Source organism: Oryzias latipes, chromosome 2 (assembly GCF_002234675.1).
Source record: "Oryzias latipes chromosome 2, ASM223467v1".
Lineage (NCBI taxonomy): Eukaryota > Metazoa > Chordata > Actinopteri > Beloniformes > Adrianichthyidae > Oryzias > Oryzias latipes.
The window spans coordinates 16773239-16796669 of NC_019860.2; the positions used below are offsets into that span (position 1 = coordinate 16773239).

At 41.9% G+C, this 23431-nt stretch overlaps 1 protein-coding gene across 1 annotated transcript; it reads right to left on the bottom strand.

The window, feature by feature from the left end:
- Positions 1 to 5155: 5155 nt before the first annotated feature.
- Positions 5156 to 7970, bottom strand: LOC111948817 (helix-loop-helix protein 2-like). Its single transcript, XM_023963652.1, has 2 exons — positions 7351 to 7970; positions 5156 to 6893 (listed from the first exon to the last, which is right to left on the bottom strand). Exon 2 carries the CDS (start codon positions 6857 to 6859, stop codon positions 6488 to 6490), a length of 372 nt encoding a protein of 123 aa, XP_023819420.1. The 5' UTR covers positions 6860 to 6893; positions 7351 to 7970; the 3' UTR covers positions 5156 to 6487.
- Positions 7971 to 23431: the final 15461 nt, after the last annotated feature.

Genomic DNA, 23431 nt, shown 5'->3' on the forward strand with positions numbered 1-23431 from the left:
TTTCTAGTGAACTACCGCCGCTCTGCAGAAACTATGTACTAGAAAACGACACATTTAATAATCATAATGAAAGGATCACTGAGAACGATTTTAAATGAGCTCAAAAGATAATCAAAGTGGGTTTTTAGAGCATCATAACTTTTAATGAAAAGATGCACAGCATTTGTGAAGCCCAAACTTGCTTTTTATGACTTTTATTTTGTATTTGGTCGTGTAAAAACTCTTGACTAACAGTGTTTTCTGCCCTTTTAATGAAAAGAAACTGAGCATATTCGTCTTTGGTTGTGATAGACTTCTTAAAATTGTTTTTTGATCTTTTAAAAGAAAAGAAAATACAAATAAAAAAAGACTAAAACTGTGAATCATTAGCTTAAGAGGCTTAAAGCGAGTCGGACGTAAGAAGATAATTCTCTTCCCGGCTATTAAAAACAGGGGATTAAAGCAGAGGTAATGCTTCCTTAATGTTTTCATGAATCACTGTTTCTAAATTGGCTCCAAAAAAGGGAGACAGCAGGACATTGCTGAGTGAACCCCCCCCCCCCCCCCCCCATGCATCCTCACACCTCCAGTGGGACATCCTCCACAAAAGCCCAACAATTGGATTTAAAGAATCTTAACCAAATTTGAACCCAGTGACTTTGACTGTCTTAACGGGCTGGGGGGGCCATTTAAAAAAAAAATAATTTTTTTTTTTTTGGACTCGCACCTTCTGACAGGCGATACAGATGGTCAGAGCGTGGCTGCTGACGCATTGTTTTGGGAGCAGAGGAGGGGAGGGTGCACTTATTGAGAACAGACTGACTCCCCCCCCCCCATGCGCTCACACACACACACACACACACATCCTCTCAGATTCTCCTCACTCTCCACCCTCTTGCCCATTTCCATCTGTTTGCAGACAAAGGGCCACGAGCCAGCCCGAGCCCCGGGACCCTGCTGGTGAAGGAGGCCGGGATAATGCGGCCCATCCCGGGGGCCGCATTTCAACACATGGACCTGGCTTTGTACTCCGGCAGCACGAGAACCCCTTCAGAACTGCGGGAACACACGCCCCAACGGAGGCGGGGAGTTCTCCTAATGCCTGACGACGGGAGGATAAAGGGAGGCGGTGGGGGGAAAATGAGGCAGCACAAAAAAGGCCCAAATGTTGTTCCTCGTGCTGTGAACATATGGCTGTTTGTTGTCATACTCTTCCTCCCTGTCCAATTTACACGGAGCGAGTGAGCTGTGGGCTTCAAGTAGGCCTCTACCTGAATGATGATGAGGAGGAGCCCGAATGCTGCTAATGGCCGGCGTATAATCCCCCGCCGTCTGTACACACCTCCTGACATATGGTCACTCGTCAGCCCATGTCGTTACGTAAGCACCACAGAGATGGGAGAAGGACGGATGGATGGATGGAGGCAGGCGGAGCAGGAGGAGGAGGGGTTGGGGTAGTTGCAGTGAAATGTGGCACTTTCTCACCCAGAGCGGCCGCTCTGTCGGGCCCAACTGCTCTGCGCTCTCAGCAGTTAGGGCTTCTTCGTCCGTCACTCCTCTCCGCCCTGCCCCTTCTTCAGGGGGTTGTAAAGAATAAATTGGGAGCTTCTGGGATGAAGAGCGCTTCGCTTCTGCGCGTACAGATGGACCCCCTCCATTCAATAAGCTCAAGCAAAAGCCTGTCCGTCCCCACGCCATGCCAGAACCACAGAGCTTGTTTTGTCTTCTGAAGAGGGCAATCTGTTGATGCAACATATTGGTTGTCTTCTCCGGACGCTCCTTTTGATCGGAGCTCTGTCTGAAATATTGGGACTCTCAGGTTTGGATAAGCGTCTTTTGCCAGAATCACATGTAGAAATTTTGGATGTGATGCACAGCCAGAAGGAAACTTCCCGACAGATGGATTTTTAGGATTTGTCAAAATCCTGGAGAAATAGATTTAGAAAACAGAAATAAAACTGCCAGAAAACACAAGGAAAACATCTTTAAATTCTAAAAACATGTCGTACATAAAAAGGAAATCATTAAAAGGGATAGGATGATTGAAGTTGAAGTAGTTTTAAAGGTAAAAACTAAGGAAATAAATCATTATCGACTCCATGGATGAAAGCGATTCACATCTCTTTAGTAAATAGTTTGATCTATGACTGTTTTTGCTCTTTTTACAATCTCTTTCTTGAAGAAAATGACCTTTTAAACCAAAAAAACTTTAAGGATCTGTACAACTTCACCGCTTTAGACAACAGCTTCTCTGTTGAAATCATGTCCAGTGGTTGTGTTTCATATAAGTTGTTAGAGAAGTGCATAAACAAATAATGTGGTTGGATTTTTTTCCGTCTATTTTCAACCCATTAGCCTAAAGGGAAACATACTCCCTGTTAGGGACCAAACACAAATGGATATCTTTCAAAATGCTGTATGAAGATAGCATTGTCAATGTCAAACTTGGCTATAATGTTGGCCCCCTAAAGGAGAGCCAACATCACTTTACCCTGATTTACTTCATTAAATATGAGCGTTCTTTTTTCTTCTTTAAGTTTGAGCTGCACACCAGTATTTGAGATCGTTTCACGTTATGGTTGTTAAAAATCCAAAAATAACCAGTGTTTAACCCCTTCAGATTTAGTCTGCTAAATTATCTTTTTCAGGCTAGGTGGCTTAGTTGTTAGTTAGCATATTAACTAAACTAAACAGTCATTTTTACTTCGTGTTAGCGCATCGTTCAAGGAAGATTTTTGTCAAAAACAGGCTAACATTACAGTGGTTCCCTTGCTAAATCAATGTTTGATTGCGATTGTTTTCATTCTATAATATTGGCATTATGAAGGTATGAACTACAAGAGTTTAAACACACAAAAAAAGGGTGAAAAAGTCCATATTTGTCTGAGAAAAGTCTAGAAAGTGTGTAGTGAGGGGTTTTACTGCCTTAACCCTAGAGTCCTATTTTCACTCGAGCAAAACTATTCACATGAATTTCAATATTTCGCGTGTCCATGAGTCTGTGCCTTCACCAGGAAAGTCTCACATGTCCCAGGAATGGGTGAACCAAAGACCAAGTTTCTAGTATCATTTCATTTTTTATGTTAGGAATTTTTTGTTCTCAAATTCTTAATTTTTCAGTTATTTTTAGGAACACACACCACAGTTCAATGTAAAAGAAACCCACTCTAATTTATCATGTGTTGTCATGTTTTGATCTATTTTTGACTATTACTATTTTTGTCACTATTTTTGACTAGTACTTTTTGTTGGGTATGTTTTATCGGGAAAAAAATTATCCGGTAAAAGTAATGGTGTAACTTTTTATAGCGAAAGTGTTCTAGGGTTCAAACGTTTAGAATCGCACTTCACAGATTTCCCGTTTTGGGGTGTTATTTTTAGACTACAACTCCTGTTATAAACAGGGAAAACCTCTAACGTCTATTTGCTTTTACAAATAGATGCTACTGAATATAGTTTTGTTGTCTTAATTGGGCACCTAGCTTACATTAGCTGCTACTGCTTTTACAAAATAAAAGACTAAAGGGTAAAAGAGTAAACTCAATTTGAAATTTCTCGCCAAAACTGAAGACAAACAAAAGTAACGATCATATTTTTTGGACAGCGGTGTTTCTAACTACCTAAAGAAAAAGGCTAGAAGGGTGCCGTATGGGTTTATGTTGTGACATTTATGTGTGCTGTCAATGGACTGGTCAGGTATTACCTAAAAATGTGAAAGATTTTCCTTTTTATCCAAATGCAAACCTTTTTTTATCCTATTTTTAACCGATTAGCTAATGCTAACTTCTTGTTAGCACACCGCAACAGCGTCATCTTCTTAAAATTTTAGCTGCACACTAGTATTTAAGATTATTTAGAGTTAGAATTTTTAAAAAGATTTTTGAAAGTCAGCTTTAGTCTGCATACATTTTTAAATGTTCCTATTTGTTAGGCTAACTGGTGGCTAGCACAAGCCTTTTGTGGGCCTATTAACCTACAAAAAACATCATTTTTTTGGTCGTTCAAGTTACCAGGACAGCATTAATACATAATTGCTTTTTGCCCCCAAATAATATTGTTTCGTCTTCTTTATTAAGAACCTAGCTTAGACTCGCTGTTACGATTTTACAAAATAAAAGATCAAACTCGAAACAAAATAATAGCAGGGTCTATTGGAAATTTGCTAGAACAGAAGATGAATGAAAATAAGGATTTTGTGAAACAGTTTATAACCAGGTTAAAAAGGGCACCCTCTGGGTTTATGTTGGGACATATAGGTGTTAAGTGTGCTGTCAAAGGACTGCTTCTACCCTAAAAGGTCAAATGTGGTTTAAAGGGCATGAGCTGGACTTGATTTAGGTTACAGAAGTGTTGGTGAGGACAGGTTATTAAATGCTGATAAAGGTCACGACTTTCTTGTTTTTTCGGGTCCTGAGAGAAACATTTTCCGATCTACAGACGGATCTGGGGGCACAAACGCTATAAAACCTTACTTGCTTCCTTGGGACAGACAGACGGTCGGGAGGATCAGCTTTTTTTCTTTTTTAATGTTTTGATCATGCATATTTGATGCATTCTGTTGCTCCATTGGCACGGCTTAACAATGGCATTTCCAGGGTTAAGGGTTCAACTCTCGCTGGGGCCAAACATGCTTCACAACACAGGAGAGGTTCAATCCCGGTGATCTGATGTGGTCTGGACGAGAAGTGATCACACACCTCCTATTTCTGTAACTCAACTACAGGCCATTTATGGAGCGGTCAATAGTTAGCAGCATATGCCACCAACGAATATAAATATTTGGATCCTCGCTGGTCATACCGCTTTGGCAATATTACATCTTGCTTGCTCATAACTCTCCCATCCCTTCTTCCTTGCCGGGTTTCCCACGGGAGGTGCCAGACGGCCAGTAATTTGGTTGTCTTGGCTCTGTCGTGGCTCGTCTGGAGTAACACCTGCCCCCTCTCTGGGGAGAGCCTTTCAGCCAGGAGCGGGCATCCAGCCTCCTCTACAACCGCCTTTAGCTGCTGACCACAGAGTGCAGACAGACCTGCGCGTTGGTTGCTTCATCCATCGGTTTGTGTGCTTCCCAAACAGGGGCGTCATACCCTGAAGGTAACTTTTTCTCCCCCACCCTAAAAAAACCCCGAAACGTTGGATTCCCGACAAACGGTGCCGGTCAAAACGGCACGAGGAGTCCTTTTAGGTATTTGCTTTTTAATTAAAAATAAACACAGAAAAAATATGAAAAAAGTTCTGTCCATTAGAAACCAGCGGTCACACAGACACTCTACTACAAAGATCTGCATAAAGCAACAAGTTTAGCCTACACAACCCTGAAAAGACGACAAAATCTTTGGATAGAGGATATGCTTTCCTTTTTTTTCTTCCATTTCACTAGAAAATTATTGGACCTTCGAGATACAAACACAAAATAAAAAAGCGTTTTCTAAAATGACAGATACACCAAAGGAGAATTTTGACTTTTTTTGGTCATAGCAAAAAAAAAAATCAACAACAAAAGGAATTTATAAATAATTAAACTGCCAATGGAGTTTTGTTTTGTAATTCTTTTTTTTTCAACTGAAAACCTTTTAGAGAAGCAAACATTACTGAGGCCACTTGACCCCAACCTCGAAGTGCTTTTGTTGCCATCAGTCAACAGTAAACATTAGAAAAATAAGAACAAGCAAACAACAAATAAATATGGATCTAACAGAAAGTGCTTTTTTTTAAAAATAAAACTAAAACACCATCACTTTCCAATTTCACAGCCTAAAATATAGAAGCAACAATCCATATACATTTATACAAAAAAAAATTTTTTTTAAATAAAAAAAGGGGGGGGGGGCTCCAGCAATAAATTAGCAGTAAATATTTAACACAATTAAATAAATAATTTATTACAATAAAAAAAATTAAGGTCACAATTTTTCATGTCATAAGTGGCACTTACAGCAGTAGATCTTTACTTTTTTTTTTAATTTCCTCCTGCATTTTTTTTCTTTATCAAAAGAAAACAAAATCTAAACTATATCTAAAGCAGCTATTTAATTTAACTTTTTTTTTAGTAAAAAATAAATAAATAAATAAATCAATAAAACCACGCTCCTCTGTTTGTAGAAACTGAACATTTGAGTTGATGCGTCTAAAAAAATACTGCTTTGATTTCTTTATTCTTGCATCGCAGAGAAAAACAGGATATTAGGAAGTTTTCAGCTTGACTCCTCTGGAGGGCTCGGAGATAAGAAAGATTTGTTGGTTTTTTTTGTGCCCAAATCAGGTGAAAATGCGTCACGTGCGCAGGCGTTACAGGTGTGTTTTTGTGCTTTTGGCCTTACATTTTCTTGACGCTTTCACAGGGCTTCTTAAAAGAAACTCTTTTAGGAGATTTTATTTTAGACTGTAAAATGACTCATCCGTTCACGTTTTAAAACAGTAACTTAAAAGAGGAGCGAATCTTGTGTGCGCAAAAAATCAAAACCACACACAACTAGGCGCGCGCGCGTCCAAAGAAAGCCTCGCGCTTCTAGACGTCCAGCACGTGATTGAGATAAGAGATGTAGCAAATGGCCAGTCTGAGGATCTCGATCTTGGAGAGCTTCTTGTCCGGAGGCAGGGTGGGCAGTAATTTCCGCAGCTCCGCGAAGGCCACGTTGAACGCCTCCACGCGGATGCGCTCCCTGGTGGCGTGCGCGGAGCGGTACTTGGCCGTGGCCCTCCGCCGCCGCCGCTTCTCCTCGCGGCTCAGCGGCTGCTCGGCTCTGCACTTGGCCCTGTCCTCGCCCTCCGCGGGCTCGTCCGAGGCGCAGCCGGCCGCTTTCAGGCCGTTCAGCATCGCCTCCGGGTCGGACTGAGTCCAGGAGAGGTCCGTTTCGGTCTGATCCGGACTCAGCATCATCTTCAGGCTTTGGAGTTGGCCCTTTTTCCAGAACCTGGAATAATGAGGAAATTCCACAAAAGTCATCCCACAATTAAAAAAAAACAAAAAAAAGAGAGATTTATTTTGAAATGTTAAAAAAAGTTCCACACCTTTCTGCATCTAAAAAAACACCTAAATTATTACATTTCCATTAATTTAATCTATTAATAAATACATTTTGAAAGAATTCTGTTTCTTTTCACAAATAAATCTAATTTTTGAGTTAAAAACAACCCATTACTAATTAACATAATCAGAATTGGCCATCTGTCAATGTGTGATGAACACATCTGTTCAGCTCAGGCCTGAGTGACTTGACATTAGCGATAAATAGAAAAAAATTTCAAAACACACAAAATGTATAAATATTTTGTTAGTAAGATGCCATTTTGTGTAAAAAAAAAAAAAAAAACGAAAAATAAAGTTTTGCACATTCAAAAGAGTAAATAAATGATTTATTTGACTCTTACCTTGACAGGTGTTGCAGGTTTTCCTCGCAGTGAAATGTAGAAGTGCTCTTGAGCAAAGCCTTAACTCCAGATCAACTCCAAAAAGCCAAAAAGGCATGAAAAAATAAAAATAAATTGTTGCTCCTTCACTTTATTGCTTGCAACATCTCAGCAGGGGGGCCAAAGTGTGCCAAATATCAGATCCCCCACCCCCCCGCCCCCTGCCACTCTCCTGTGCTGTTGAACCCTGGTCAGCTCAGCCGAGGCGCCTAAAAATGATGAAGATTATAGAGATAGAGGAAGAGGATCAGTCAGGCTGCGTGATCCGGGAGACACAAAAGATGGGGAGACAGCGGAGAAAGTGCGTCCATCCGCCTGTGGATGAGGATGATGGGGTGGTGGGGGCGGGTTGGGTGTCGGATTCTGAAGGCAGCTTCACGGGTAAATCCTTCTCCTCTTCCTCCATCCATATGCGAGATCGGATCTGAGCGGTCCGTGCTAATAAAGGCTCACTCCACGGACGGGAAGGAGGGACGGGTTGTGTTGGAGGAATGGTATTGTCTAACGCCGCCTTCTTCCTCCCTCCTCCTCCTCCTCCTCCCCTCCTCACGCCCCACGGCCCTCGAGCGCTCTGCCCCCCGTGGGAGAAGTGGGCAAAAGGGAAAGCAGGGATGTGCGTGATGAAGGGGGAGGGGTCATGTTCATGCACGTTTTCTTTTTGAGGAGACGATTAAAAACAGAAACAGTTGTCAAATCAACAAGAGGGATGGGGGGGGGGGGTGAGAGAAAATTTGAAAATGCAAATTTTTGTCAAAGAGTCTCACTAAAATTGGCAAACGACATATTTGCGCTAAAATATTTTGATAAGATTTTCCACCAAAAGAAAAACCCTCAAACCCACAAAAAAACTAAAAGCAGTTTGGTGAGCAGCAGGTTTCAGAAAGTCTACTTTACCCGAAAACTCTTTGATAAACAAACAAAAAAAGAAGTGAAATAAAGTTTAACAAAAAGACTTTTAATCTGAGTTATAAACCTGTGCAAAGAAATGTCAATGAAGTAATAAACGTGGCAGGTGGAGGTAAGGCAGCTCCATCAGGTAAAGTCGCCCAAAACTAAATCAAAGTAAAAGAACTTCTAAATGATTTAGCAGCATAAAGATCCTTCACCAGCCTCACAAAACTAACTTCAATCATTAAAAACATGCAAACACAAAAATTCAACTTTTCATCCAAACTAAAAGAAGCTCCATCCAAAAGATGAAGACATAAGTGTTTGTCTGTCTCTGTTCCTGTGTGTTGTTTCCCCAACTTGTCAAGGGTTTTGCTGGAGATGTCAGCGGTGACCCCTAAATAGAACACACGCTCTTTGACGTTGTGACGACGTAGCGTCACGGGTTGCAGGACAGTGCCTGAACACCAGCCTAAATTCTTTGTTTTGTCCCTTTTCTCCCAGCCCAGTAGCAGTTTGTAGTTTCACCGAACACATGCACACGCCCAGACAAACAAAATCACGCACATTTCCCATCTTGTTTCATTCTTAGGGTGCACACTTGGTTTTGAACAGAATCTAACTCGCCATCTAAGTTTCCCTCCACAAACAGCCAAACCAGATCATTGTACACATCAGCATACATATCCACAGGAAACAGGAAGTGACTTCACATGTCAGAATTGTTTGTTCCCCTTTCTAATTGATTTTGTTTCAAACATCTTTCTGTATTTCAATTGTTACTATTCTTTCTCTCTGCTAAATATCTGTAATTTCAGAGTTACGTTTAAGAATCCCCCAGTGACTCGTTTTAAGGACGTGTTTTGTTAGTTTGCCTGTGGGAGGGGCTAAGCCTTTATAATGAGCGACCTTTTTCCAGTTGAGAGAGAGCAGCCTTGGTTGCAGTGGTGGCGACGGGCTCTCCTGGAATCAGTTAAATTTATTCTTTGATTATTGTTTTGGGATCAATAAAATCCCATCACTTGAAATTTGGAGTCTGCTGGCTTCTGAGTGATTTATTTATTGGCTGCTGTGAAGAATCCCGTCACAGACGTACAGTAACTTTTCAACTGTTTACACAAATCAGCTGATCCTGACACGGGGAAAAGCCACTTTTAATGTCAGCTTTGCACCGACATGCAACACATTACTAATGTAAGGGTTGCGTATCAGCTCAAAGTTGCTTTTCTCCGCTTCCGAGTTAATTGCGTCAACAAGTGAAGGGGTACAGTAGTCGAAAGTAGTCAACACTGGAGCTAAGGCTGTGTAATTTTCCTCCAAAATAAAAGACGCTTCACCTAACAGGTTGCATCTTGTGAAGTATGTTTATCCTCGTTTTTTTGTATAATTTTTTACCTGTTTTAATGTGTTTTTGTGATATTTCATGCTTCAGTAAGTGTTTTTACTGAAGTAACACCTCATTTTTCCCCCTGATTTCCTTGATTTTTCACGTTTAAGCGTTTATTACCGTACATGACGAACGCACCACTGGAACAAACTGCAAAATGTTATGCAAGGTGTCACTGTGCTAAAAACAGTGGATTATATTGGAAGTGTGATGGCATTACATCAGTTTGATGGATCCCAAAGATGAAATCATCCATCACGATTGTGTCATGTACCCAGAAGAACGCACTTGCTGCGATATAAAAGGGCCTTATAAAAACCTGAAGGAACTGAACATTTAGAAATTAGCTGAAAATATAAAAAAACATTACTAATGCAAAAGAAAAAGATTAATCAAGCTGATCAAGTAAAACAATCAAATTAATTAGGAGAAAAAAGTAACTGCTCAAACGCTAACTAACATTTTGATGTAACTTAAAGTCTAAAACTTAATCAATTCATTAACTTTGAGCATCTTGTTACCTCTTTTTCTTTGTAATCCTACCTCTTTCATGTACAATTGCCCCATCCCTGATACCCCCCCCCCCCCCCCATCATCCGTCCAAAAAAGAAATGCATGTAAATAGAATATAAAATTTGGCCTTTAGCACTGAAGGGGTTTAGACAAATATACTCCACGTGTGTCTGAAGCATCATAACCCCCTATTGTAACAGTCACAGCTGAGGCATCTGCTCATATCTGCTTTCTAAACTGCTGGAAAAGAAAAGTCTAAATAAATAAATAAAAAAAACTCAATTCAATTTGAGTTTATTTATAAAGCCTGTTAAAAGTAATAAAAATCAAAGTAAGTAAGAAATAAAAATGACATGAAGTCCTCTCTTGTGCATTGTGAAACCAAACCAATGTTTCAGGCTTCATGAAGCCCCATTCTGAATAAACCCGCTAGTATGTTTTTACTGCGAAACGCAGTAGAAAATGCTGCACATCATCCAACCCCTTTCATCCAGAGGGTTCTTCAGATGTGCAGGACTAAAACACATAAAGGTCATCATTTGGGACTAGAATAAAGTGATAATTTGACCTCTCTACTACTGTTCTTTGAAGGGTTAAGAACATCAAGTTAATTAAAGTGGAAAACCTTGTTTCCATTTACTTGTACAGCACGTCTGTCTTGATAAAACTCCCTTCGTTTACCCAGATTTGGGATGTGTACAATAAATGCTAGGGAGTGTGGCTGCAGTACCATAAAGCCGTCTGTAGTCCCAGGTGTTCTGACCTGGTCTAACCGCGTTTAGTTTCTGAACTCAGACCAGATCAGGCATTTCTAGAGACGGAACTAAGAATCAAGATGGAAAAAAAGAATTGACAGCGTGAATACTTTTATTGTGTTAAAAAAAAGTAGAAAAATAACGTGAGTAATGCAACTTTTAAATGGATAAACAGGTCGGAAAAAATTGTTTTAAAGTGCATGATAGAGATATAAAGAAACAATCATAGCTTTTAATGAATACAAGACAATATAACAATAAAACTTAAATTCTAATGATTGAGTTCCTGCTTTAGCACTTCATTTTTTTGCTGTTTTTCTCAACAACAAACATCACTTTCTGAGTTTAAGGACACTTGGACCTGGATTCAAATCCTTAATCTATCTTTTTTTTCTTCTTAACATAATAATTTCAACTTTGAACTGCTTACTTACAGTTACTGGCTTGAAAAATCTTGCTCTAATAGATCAATCGGATTCGTGTTATTGACAACATCCATCGTTATGTGTTTTTCATGTCCAGGGAACTATCGTGGTCTGACTTGATATGCCATAAAACAATAGGAAGTGCATGTAAACTGTATATGAAGGTTTAAAAAGTAGAAGCAGAGCCAATAAACTTCGTAAACAAAGTATGAGGAAGAGGAACCTAAACCTAACAAGAAACCAAACAATAAATTCAAAAACACAGCTTACAAATCTAACCAAAGATCCTCAGGACCAGGTGAGATAAAAGCCTTAAACTAAATCTTCAAAAAGTTTACTTTAAAAAGCAGCCAAAGTCTGTTGGCAGGATTGGTCAAAAGACTTAAGATAGCAATGATGACAATGTGAAACGACCTTTGCACAATTCTCCCTGTCATTTGTTGCACTTTTCTCATTTTCCAAATGGATGCGAGGAAGTAGTTGCTGCTGCTACGGTTTGTTGACTGGATCCCATCGCGCATCCCGATGCCCGGTGGCACCACCAGTGTCAGGTCAGGAGGGCACTGTTCCAGAGCAGGAGCGGCGGCCAGTAAGTGAGGAGACTGGCTGCGCCTAACGAGGTGATTAAAACGATAAGGGGAAGCACGGATGACTTGACGTGGCCCGCAGCCACCGCCATGCTTCCTGCCATCCCACACAGACGCCGCGAGGCGGGAGAGGGACGACCAGAAGGAGCGTATCGATGAACAGCCAGAGTGTGTGTGAGCAGCAGAGAGGGAGGAACTGGCTGTGCAAAGTGACGGACAGCTCGCCCCGGGCTCGGGTCGGCTGCATGAAGTGTGTGTGACACGGAGGGGCTCGCGGCGGGGCGTGCTGGAGAAATGTCAGGACCAGGAGACAGAGGCCTCCTGACAGCTGGAGCCCACGGACACACACACACGGACCACCTCCCTAATTGCTCCAAAGACGGAGGAGTGGAGTTAGATTGTGCTTGGTGGTCACCCCGGACCCCTCCTCGATCCGCGAGGCTCCCAGCCAAAGACGTGAAGGACACCTCCAAGGCTGTTTTGTTAGTGCCTGCTGCAATTACATCCCACAGCTGATGTACCAGGTTTGGAGACAGGCAGCGCACTGCAGGGTGGTGGAGTCACCAGAGAGTCGATAATGGATGGTGTTTAGCCATGGTGCCTTCTCCTCTCTTACAGTACCACTAAATTAGCTTACATTTTCCTATTAGCTCTTTAACATAAACCCACCAACAGAAACCCCTGATGCTTGATACTAAACGGATGTCTTCTGAGGACAGAAAGTTTAAACGCTGCAAAAATAGACCTAAAAAAACAAAAAATTCCTGTGGGAACGTGGTCATTTTTGATTGAGTGATAAAAACTTTTTTTATCCTGTAGTAACACCATTTAGAATCAAATGGCCCCTAAGTAAAAAGAAAAAAGTTAAGATGTACGAATAAAGCTTAAAAACAGACATGCTAGCAAAAACTTTTGAGCCCCACTGCTGAAGAAAAGGGGTCCCTGCGTAGTTACCTTTTCTTTTTTTTAACCCTTTAACCCTTTGGCTTCAGTGTTGACGTTCTTTGAACTAATCTAAATCTTCAATCGCAATTAATGTCATGGCAACCGATTCTGAAGCAGAGAAAAGCAGCTTTGTGGTGATGTGCAACACTTAACAGTAGGGAAGTGTTTACGCTATCAGCGTAGAACAGCAGATTCTGACGCAGGGAAAAGTGCGTCAGTTGCAACGCTTCCGTTGAAATTAGGTTAATTACGTAAAAAGTCAAAGAAAAGATGGTTTCAAGAGCGTGTGCCATTTGCTGTCGCCGGCGACATCGCCGTGTTAAAAGGTTAAACTGAAAATGTAGCTAACTATTGCTAAAATCGGGAGTTTTTTTTTAGTTAACTGCTAAAGCCACACTTCTGTTACAAAAATAAACATTTATAAAAATGTATCCTCTGTACAACTATCTTGGATATTTGTTCTAAAAAGTAACACCAAATATATATATAAAAAATAAATTGGAACCAAACCAAAGTTATGTTTAATCCCTTAAAAAATTTCAAATTTTTCTATCATAAAACACGGAGACTGCTATGCTTGTTCATGGTATCTAGTGGTTTTTTTGGTAAACTGACCCAACATTGGTTTGTTTATTTTCTAAACTTGACTCAAACTTTAAGTCAATCAGCATCCATTTTTTAATTTTAATGACAAAATGTAATATTTATGTGGTTTTCTGATTTAAAATTTTTTTTTGAACTCTACTTAACAGGTGTTAGGTTATAACTTTTAAGTAAACATTAGGTGCTTTTTTTTTCTATGATCAAAAAAGTCCATTCAAATTCAGCTCTTTGTGAATCTAGTTGTCTTCAATTGAAAAATCTATCAAAAAAAATGTATCTGAATATATTGAAAAAGTTTGGATCAAATTTCAATTTGAAAAAAAATCGCATTACAAGTTTAGCTAAAACAGAATTTAACCGTATTTTCCGGAGGTTTTCTTTTCACGCTGCTGCACACTTGGAAACCGAAAATAGAAAATGTTAGCTCTTGCCAGTTTTAAATGATTGTTGCTGCAACTCCTGAAAGTTAAACAGAACACACACGCAGTCGTTGTTTCCGTTGATTTATTAGCTTTAGGTGGAAATATTCCTTTAAAAAGATCAACCTCTGGGTTCAGGTTTTCGCATGGGCTATATTGCCCTCTTACTGTGCTTCCTATAATCACTCAGTATTTGTAGACACACTGGAAGGGAAGCAGTTCAATGATTTATGGTTATGATTATTTTTGCCAGGGCTTATATCACCAGCTGAGACCTAATACTGCAGCTGAATTTTCAAGAAATATTACGTACATTTAGAACTTAATTTTATATATTTTTTTATGGTAGGGTTTTTAATTGTTTCCAGAAGTTGGGGACAGTTTTTTGAGACTTTCAAAACAACATTTTGGCGTGTAGGTGGACTTGGTTTTGAAGGAGCTGTCAACAAGGAGTCAGGATGTGATGTCAGTCTGATGAGGCGTCTGTGATGGAGTTATTTCTCTAATCAGTCAGAGCTCGGCAGACCCTGCAGCTGTCTGAGCTGCTTGTTAAAACAACAACCAAAACAGAAAAAAAAGAAACACCTTGAACTCGTGTGACATACACCCACCTGTCACCTGAAAGACACGACTGACACACACACACACGCGCCGGTTTGAACATTTCAAGGGAGCAGTGGGATGGAGCCGCGAAATGGGGGGGATTAGTCACTTTGTCAGGAGATGTATGAGGCTTCACTCAGGTGGATGGTGAGCCACAGGGGGCATCTGGATGAGGAAGGGGGGGGGGAAATTAAGAGGAAACGGCGAGGAGAAAAATGAAGAGGGGAAAGACAAACACTTGCAAAGAAACAGCGAGGAGAGTGGCCGCCCAACGAGACAATGTGTGGCGCTCCGTCTTTTATTCCAGTGTGGCTAAAGGGGCGATGGGCCTGGGTTCCGGCCTCGCCTGCGTGGCCAGGGAGGAGGGGGAGAGGCTGTCAATCCAGGCTCGAACAGGAGGTGTGGGATCCAGAAAGCTGGGGGTCCCATGTGAGAATGTGGCCATCGTCAGCGCTGCCGTGGCAGGCCTCTGCACCATCTGCGCTCCCAGCAGGGCGCCCATCGTTCCCCGCCACCAAGACACATATGGACACACAAAGGTGCACACTTTCCCTCCCTCCCTCCCTCCCTCCTGACGGATGTGCAGCAGCGGATGTGCGTGCACGCTCCCTCGCGGAAAGAACGGTTAAAGATGAGAGGCAGGCTGATGAGTTTGTTGATTGTGCGGTGTAGGAGATGATACCATCTTAGTGATGATGCTGATCTAAGTGTGATGACTTCAGATGCACTATTAGTCAGCAAACTAGCCAGCTGTGCTCTTGCATTCAAAATGACATCTTTTCACTGTGGGGACACCAATTTATGTTCTTTTGCATAAAGCATGAAGTATCCAAAAACAATGACCTCAGACATCTAATAAAGCACAGACAGGAGTTGTAAGGTGATCATGTTTTAGCATAAATGAAATGAAGTCTCACTAGGAATATGTTTGTAAAACACATAAAAGACCATTGATCAGATGTGAATGTGGGGCTTAAATGAGTCAAAAGTAACAAATTGCACAAGATCACATAGACAGTTGGGTTGTGATGTACTTTTAAGCTACTGTGGAATCTGCACAGTAGTTTTAAAGTACAACAGAATCCAACTGTACTCACAATCAGAAGCCAAACAAGCGAACACACCTCACCAAAAAACACCAAAATGGTTAATTGTGTTAAAAAAAACAAAGCCGATGTCATTGTTACTCTTCTTTTTTATCTTTTTTTTTGTTTTTTATCTTTCTGTGTAGAGAAACAAAAGGTTTTGGCCTAAAGGTTTCAGAAGTTTAGCATCATTTGGTTAATTTATAGTTCTCTCATTCTAAAGTTAGGTCAATGTTTACCATATTATACTTTTAACATTGATTTGAACACAACAGAATATCCTCATACACGTTGACTGCGGTAAGGGTTGAAAAGTTACGGTTGTGAAGGAAAGTTATATCCTTTTTAAAAGGAATAAAACAATTACCGTTTTTTCTCCCCTTTTTGAGCTCATGCTGCACACTCAACCGACCGAGAGCCAGTTTAGCTCGTGCTGGTTTGCGGCGCCTTCCGTCCGTGAAACCCGGGTTCGACTCCAGGCTGCTCCCTGTTCCCTTCTCTACCTCTGCCGGTTCCAAGCCCGGTTAGAGAAGGTTGCGTCAGGAAGGGCATCCGGCGTAAAACATTGCCAAATTTACCATGCGACTTGTTCGCTGGGGCGACCCCTGATGGGAGAAGCCGAAAGTGGAAGGAAAGGCTGCACACTCAACCGATTATTCACATTAAAAAGTTTTTACAGAAGGTGCTACAATTCTGAAATCTTGTAGAATTTTCATTTTCAACTAAGGATTTGTAGGTGCCATCTTGTCTGCAACTATGGCCCCCTCCAAATCCTGGGCTCTGCGCAATAAGCCCGAAAGTGCTGTGGAGCCTGACTGTTAGAAAATAGAATGTAGTTTGTGTGGGTGTCTTATGGGGGGTCATACGGGCACTTTTATATCACGTGCACACTCCATAGGTGCAGTCGTGTGCAGTCAGTAAGGGGTCAGCACTTACACCTTACTAATGACTACTGTGTGGGGTAAGGCACCGAATGGCAGCATCACCCATTCGTAATAAACAAGTGCAACTTCTATTAGTTTTACAAATACTTCCCAATACACATATGATAATCTTACATCGCATTTTCAACATAATGAAGTCCCTTGGGCGGAAAGAGCCTTAAGGGAAGTGCATCTTACGATATGAGATGTGGTTGCTCATCTTTGCAACGCTCCACGGGCCCAGGCAACCTAACAACCCCATGGCACCTGTACCGGTTAAAGAACCACTCCAAGGAAATGGTGTTTTTGGTGTTTTTAACAGGTTTTTGCAGCATTTTTGCATAATGAAATTGTTTAATTAGGATTAAACATCATCAGCCATCGCACCAAAATGCTACAAGAACATGTTAAAAACACCAAAAACACCATTTTCCATGGAGTGGGTCTTCAACCACATTAGCTTTGCGCTAAAGCTATCTGCAACGTAAGCTTTTGGTATTAATTAATAATACGTTTCTCATGCAAGGTTTTAATTACTACTAAACTACTAGTACAAATTCAACTTCCAATTCCCCAAGAAAGTAAATTTAAAGTAAACAACAGCGTAGGTATTGACATGCGTGTGAAAGTTTTTTAGCCAATAGGTATGTTTGTGTGTCGATGGATAGGTCCAGCTCTTTGGGTCAACATCTACCTGTAATGATATGCGTTTCTTTAATCATCTTCTTGACCCTTTTTTTTTCTTGTACTCATGTCCACCATCTCTACTATAACACTCCCCCTTTGTCTTTCATTGAGTCCAAAAGGAAATGCACACAAATAAAATAAAAAGTTTAGTTTCAAATACAAAAGGGGTTTATACAAATATACTCCTCGTGGTTTCGAAGATAAAATTGTAACAGTAAAATCTGTCCAACACAAGAGGCCCTCTGCTCTTATCTGTTTGCTTATGACAAGGAAAGTACAAAAAAGTAAACTAAAGACTAAATGGAGAGGGTTGACTTTACATTCTACTAGCATGGTAACATCTTTCTGTATAGCTGAATGTAAAGTAACTCCTTTTCATCCGAAGCATTTCTACACAACAAGCAAACAGGCAAAAATAAGCTAAGCAATTTAGACTGCCAAAGTCCATTCTAGTCCATCTAGGTCCAAGTGACAGAATTAGAATTAGAGGTAGTTTAGGTAAGGAACAATAAAATGGCACTGTGTGGTACAATGATCATCCATGCATAAGGCGACAGTGGAGACAAATGAGAGAACAATAAATGGCCAAACTTTTTGATTAATGTCAGTGTTAAGCAGTTGACGACAAAATGAAAATCCTATCTAATGTTAACAAGCAGGCTACGAAGTTCAGCTGATCACAAGGAAATGTGATCTCTACAATCAAAGTGAATTTGTTTATAAAAAAATATGTGTTGCATTAAAAGGTGAGGTTGTAAATTAAGCTAAAGTTAAAAAATACTAAAGTGACTGGCAAACCCAACTCTTCTCAGAACTTTATACCATCACCTACTCATCTGAGCTCTGTGTAAGAGCCAGAGTCATAAATCCAGTCCCTGCCTCCATTTTTCTTTGTCTCCATCCTATCTTGTACTTCTTCCATTACCTTCTCCTCCAGCCGACTGACCCCCCTCCATGGCTTGGCCCCAGTCATCCTCTGAAGCTGCACCTGCCTAATCTAAGGTGTTGGATCGCTATCTTCAGTCGCCCCCACGTTCCTCATACCTCACTGCCCACTGAGCCCCACTTTCTTTCTCCTCCTCCATCCAGGGCGTCCAGCTGGCTGATGAGTTCATTAGGCCCACAGCTCAGCCAAGGAGCGTGGCGGTGTTTGGACCAAACCAGGAGGACATCAGGGGGCCCCTGGTGGCCACTGGGCACAGACCGCGGCCATTGGAGTGGAGTCAGAAAAGTCTGAGGATGTCCCACATGTCCGTTTGTGGGCTCTGTTTATTCTTGGAACCCGGAGACTATTATTTTGTGCATTAGCAATCTGGTTTGGGACTTCTGTCTGTCTGTAGGAGCGCGAGGCGTTGCGGGTTTGAAGGGGTCCACGCGAACAATGGGGGAAACAGATTTCTAATAATCCCCACAGGTTGCAGTGACATCTGGCCCCACACTTGAGCGTTGGCTCAATTAATTCGGAAAAACACAAAACAAAAAGCGCCAGGGGCAAAGATCTGGCGGACTTCAAATTGCGGTTTGTGTGTGTGTGTGTCCATCCGTCTGTGTGTGTGTATTGATTGAGGCGTTTGATCAAGTTGTTTTTTTTAAATTAGTTAAGGTAGGCAGCTGCTTCTTAAAGCAAAAGAAAAAAAGCATCATCTATCTCTTTCATGCACCCACACCGACACTTAAACTGCACTTTGCTGTTTTTCCTGCTCTCACCTTTTCCTTCTTCTATCCTTTGCCTCCTCCTCGACAGAGGGTCAGTCGATGTGGGGGCCTCCGTGGCTGGGCTCAGGTGTAGCCTCAGCTGGGCAGGAGGTGGGGTAGCAGGGGAAGGGGGGGGGATGGAGTGAAGAGAGGACGAAGAGAAGAGGAGCAGCAAAAACCAAGAGGGAGTCCATCAAAAAGCAGGAAACAAACATGTGTGTTCACACAAATAAAAAAGAAAAAAGGAAAGAAAAAAAAACACAGCTTTGTCCCTCAACCCCTGCTTTCTACACCTCCCCCATGTTCTCCCGTGCCCTCTTTCCTTCCCTCTCTCATTCTCTCCAGGGAGAGGCCTGGCCGGGCTCGGCCTGAACGCCATCTGCTGCATAATGTAACGGGATGGAACTCCAAATCCTTCATTTACACTCGCTGCCTGTCATCTGTGTGTGTCCGCTCGGACAGTCGCGCTGCCTTGAAAGGCTGCGGATGTTTGGATGCGTGCGAGATCTCATTTTACGGATGTTGTGACATTAGCTCGCCCGGCGATGATGCCGAATGACGCCTCTGATGAGATAAAAGTTGACGCCAAATGTGGTCTTGTGACAAAAAAAAATTATTATTTCCCCACGTTTGAGCATGCACGCTTTCGAGTGCACTGTGGCGTCGCTGAGTCGTTTTTTTTTTTACCCCCTCTCCACCATCCATCTTTCAAGGCAACAAAACCTCTAAATGAAACAGTCTTTAAACAGGAGCACTGGGGAAATCGCGCTGAGAGTGGCACCCTGCCAAAGATGTCCCAAATTTGCTTTTTGTTTACAAGTTAACACACAAAAGTGCACACACACAGCGCCGTGTTCAAGCGCTCCACCCCTCTCCACAGCGCTGGTAACCTGGAGGTGCAAAGAGTTGTCCCTCCAGGTCCCTGTGGGGCCACAGTGAATTGGGGGGCCATCTGTTTTGTGGTAATAAGCTTTCCCTGCATTCTGCCTCATCGCTGCGTTTGTTTCACTTTGGTTCCAGAAGGTTCTCGTTCCTGTTTGGCACCATTTGAGTTTGGGAAAACAGTGAAGTATCGCAAACCTGACCTAGCCATGCGCTGCTGTTGACATGAAGAAAGTGTGACCCCCCTCCCCTCCCCTCCCCCCAGCAGCGGATCCTAACAACTTAAGGACTTGTCTGTCTGCTGTCCGCATTTCTAGTACACAATCATTTGTAGGAAGGTTTTCTGCCCGCCCCACCTCCCTGATGGAGCCCTCTTGATCCGCTCATCTGATTGTTTAAGTTTTAGCAAAAACATTTGGGGATCAGACGGATCCATTGGACTAGTTGCCTTGGCGACGGTGTGGCAGGGAGGAAAGTAACATCGCAGTTAGCCCTGGAGCTTGAATGGAAGGAAGTCCAAGGTCCTGCTTCGTAAGTTCCACACTTTCATTGTGGAACTGCAAAGGACACAAAATGATAAATAAAATAAAAAAAACACATGTTTGCAGCTGTGTCCCCCCTGCTCCTGCATGGATGTGCCAATTCAATGCTAACGCAGCACACTACACATTTATGTTTCATTACAGGCCAAGCATGACAACATCGATATGTCATCTGATATTGTTCATTATCCCGGCCGCGGCATTATCCGATTTATCCCCTCCTATGGCAGGTTTCAATACAGCCATGCGTTATATCATGATTATGAGCGGTCTGGGTGCCGGGTTGCTGTCTGCATCTCATTGAGGCAGAATGAAGTGGATCAATATACCAGAGGGGGCTGAATCAGTGGGCTCCGCATGTATGAAAGGCGGCGCATGTGTGTGTTTGTGCGGATCAGAGTGCACAAGCTTCAAACTGGGTCTCAGTCACAAGGCTGTTCTTACCAACAGTTAGCCGGGCGAAATCTAATCAGACAGTATATCAGGGCACTTTTCTCACAAACTTCACGAGGGCGTAGCTCTTCATGCGCCGTCGGGCTCTCGTTTAGGAGCAGATTTACAAGCTGCTTGCGACAGGAGCCCCGGCGCCGTTTTTCGGGATGCGAATACATCTGTTGTGTCACCCAAAGTGCAGCAAACAAGCTGTCAAGAATTTATGAAATTTGAAACAAATCGCGGCGCTCCGGCAGCTCAGGTGCTTTGGTGGGTTGTTTCAAGACGAGTTTGTCGGAAAGGTATTTTTATTACAGGCAGTAGAACACGTGGACGCGCACGTGCATACTGTTATCTCACAATTAGACTAATTTAATGCCCCATTCCCCTCTATTAATCCCAACTTCTGTCCGCATTTTTATTCCTGTCTGGATCAGAGGGGCTGCCACATGCGTCGCACGAACAAAAGGGAGGTTAGATTTATTCCTCATTTGGGGCAGTGTGTGTGGCGGTGGGATGGGGGGGGGGCTGCTTGGTGAGGAAAGGGGGGACAGGTTTATGCATGGGCATAACCCGGCCCCTAAAGGAAGGCCCCCGCTGCCAGCTGCCAGCCATAATTAAGCGGCCCTGCCGTGTCTATCACTGATTATGTTTGACCTGGCTAATAAGGCGAGTGTGTGCCACCTACATGTGGAGGGAGAGCACCAGCCTCCAGCTTCATCCACCTTTGGATGAGCTTTTTATTCTCATGGATTACCAAACACAAAATGGACATGCCATCCAAATAAATATCAGTCATGATCCAAAAGCTCTCAGGGTTTGGATTACAATTGCAGAAATCTTGACGCTTTCCTATTTTTCACAGTAGAGTTGGTCTATCCTAGCAACAACTTTCACTCGTCTTAAATAAATTTCTGCAAGATTTCAGAAAAATTAATTAGAAATTTGGGTTTCAAGTCCAAAACTTAAGTTGGACTGAAAAAAAATCCCCCCAAAAACTCCAAAAAAACTCCAATCGTTTCAGGAAAACAACACACGCTTTAAGAAACTACTGTAACTCCGACCATTTACGCAATCAGAGTAATTCTAACTAATTCTGACGTGGGGAAACGCAGCTTTGCAAAAGTTATGCAACACTTTACTAACAAGCTTCAGAATCTGTTAACTAGGATGAAAAAACGTTAACGTGTTAATAATGGCTGTATCCGAATTCCTTCTCTACTCACTACACAGTGCACTATAAAGTGCGTTTGCCATTTCGTAGCGCGGTCCGAATCTACAATTTCAAAATCGAGTGTCCTAGAAATTTTCCAGAATTCTCTGCAAAAAACCAGAGTGAATCGATGCTCACTAGATCGGCAAATATAGAATACAATGGAAATGTCATTTAAACAACTTTTGTGAAAAAAATGTTTTTAAATGTATTTTTTAATAAACCATCAACGTTTTCATCATTGGAGCACATATAAATTAGATTTTAACTTTGTGAAATCGATGATGTTCTATTAGCCGTTTAAAAAAAAAAAAAAAGTGAGCATGGTGTCTGAATTGCTTTTAAAATCCAGGCCCCTCCAGACCAAAAGTTTGGACACACCTTCCCATTGATTTGAATGAGAAGGTGTGTCCAAACTTTTGGTCTGTACTGTACATATCTATTTGCTCACGTGCGATTTTTGTGGGCATGTAAAACAGTTCAATGGTGGAGCAAGAAAAAACAAGGAGTTGTATCACAATGAAGAGGAAAAAGTTGATCTAGACATCAATTTGTGATGATCATGAATATCAGACTTATAGGCATGATGTTAAATGTCATTTAATGCAACGTATACTGAACCCGATGCTGGTTCTAAAAAAGTCAACAAAAGTTCACAATTCAGTGAATGGGATTTATTTAGAGAAAGGGCCAATTCCCAACTGAGGTGGTCTTAACGGGCCATTTAATGAACAATGATACCAGCAAAAAATGTGATTCTTATAACTCAAATATTTAAAAAACACACAATTTTGACAGTCGAAAATGTATCCGATTGTTCGAACAGGGTCACGTGATCTTAAACATAATAGCCACTAAATAAATAACGGATTACATTGAATAATTTTCTGTGTAATCCCCTGTACAGAGGATACAGCTTAAATTGAAAGTTTACAATGTTTATCTGTACTTTTTCCAGGCTCTACCCAAATGGCAGTCTCAGGAAGGGTTGTCCTTTAGTAACTGCATGTAGACCAACGCTCCAGCAATCAGTATAAATTAATAATAGGTGAATCAAAGTGCTTAATTTAATGGAGGCTATAAAAGATTAATACTTGACATTATCCAAGCTGCTGTGCTGTTGGGGAAGCCACCCATGCCTGAGGTAAACCAATCACATTTCTATGAATATGACATTAGACACATTGATGTGATGTGTTCCATCAATGTCAGCAAGTCTGCAGCACAGCAAGTCTGGATACAAAGTCCACTGAGTGTGACTGGTCTATTTCTGTCTGCCTTTCCTCTTCCCATCTTTGGTTCTAGAGGCGAGGGATCAGTTGAGGGTGCGGGAGAGCTGGTGTTTGGCCCGAGGGCCCCTCGGACACAGATTCTGTCATTGTTCCACAGCTGCCGCTCGAACCCCACCCCTCCCTGACTACCCCCCCCCCCCCCCCACACACACACACACACACACTC

Bases quoted from the DNA above. Each gene is read 5' to 3' on its own strand.
- LOC111948817 (XM_023963652.1), bottom strand. From the start codon at position 6,859: ATGATGCTGAGTCCGGATCAGACCGAAACGGACCTCTCCTGGACTCAG.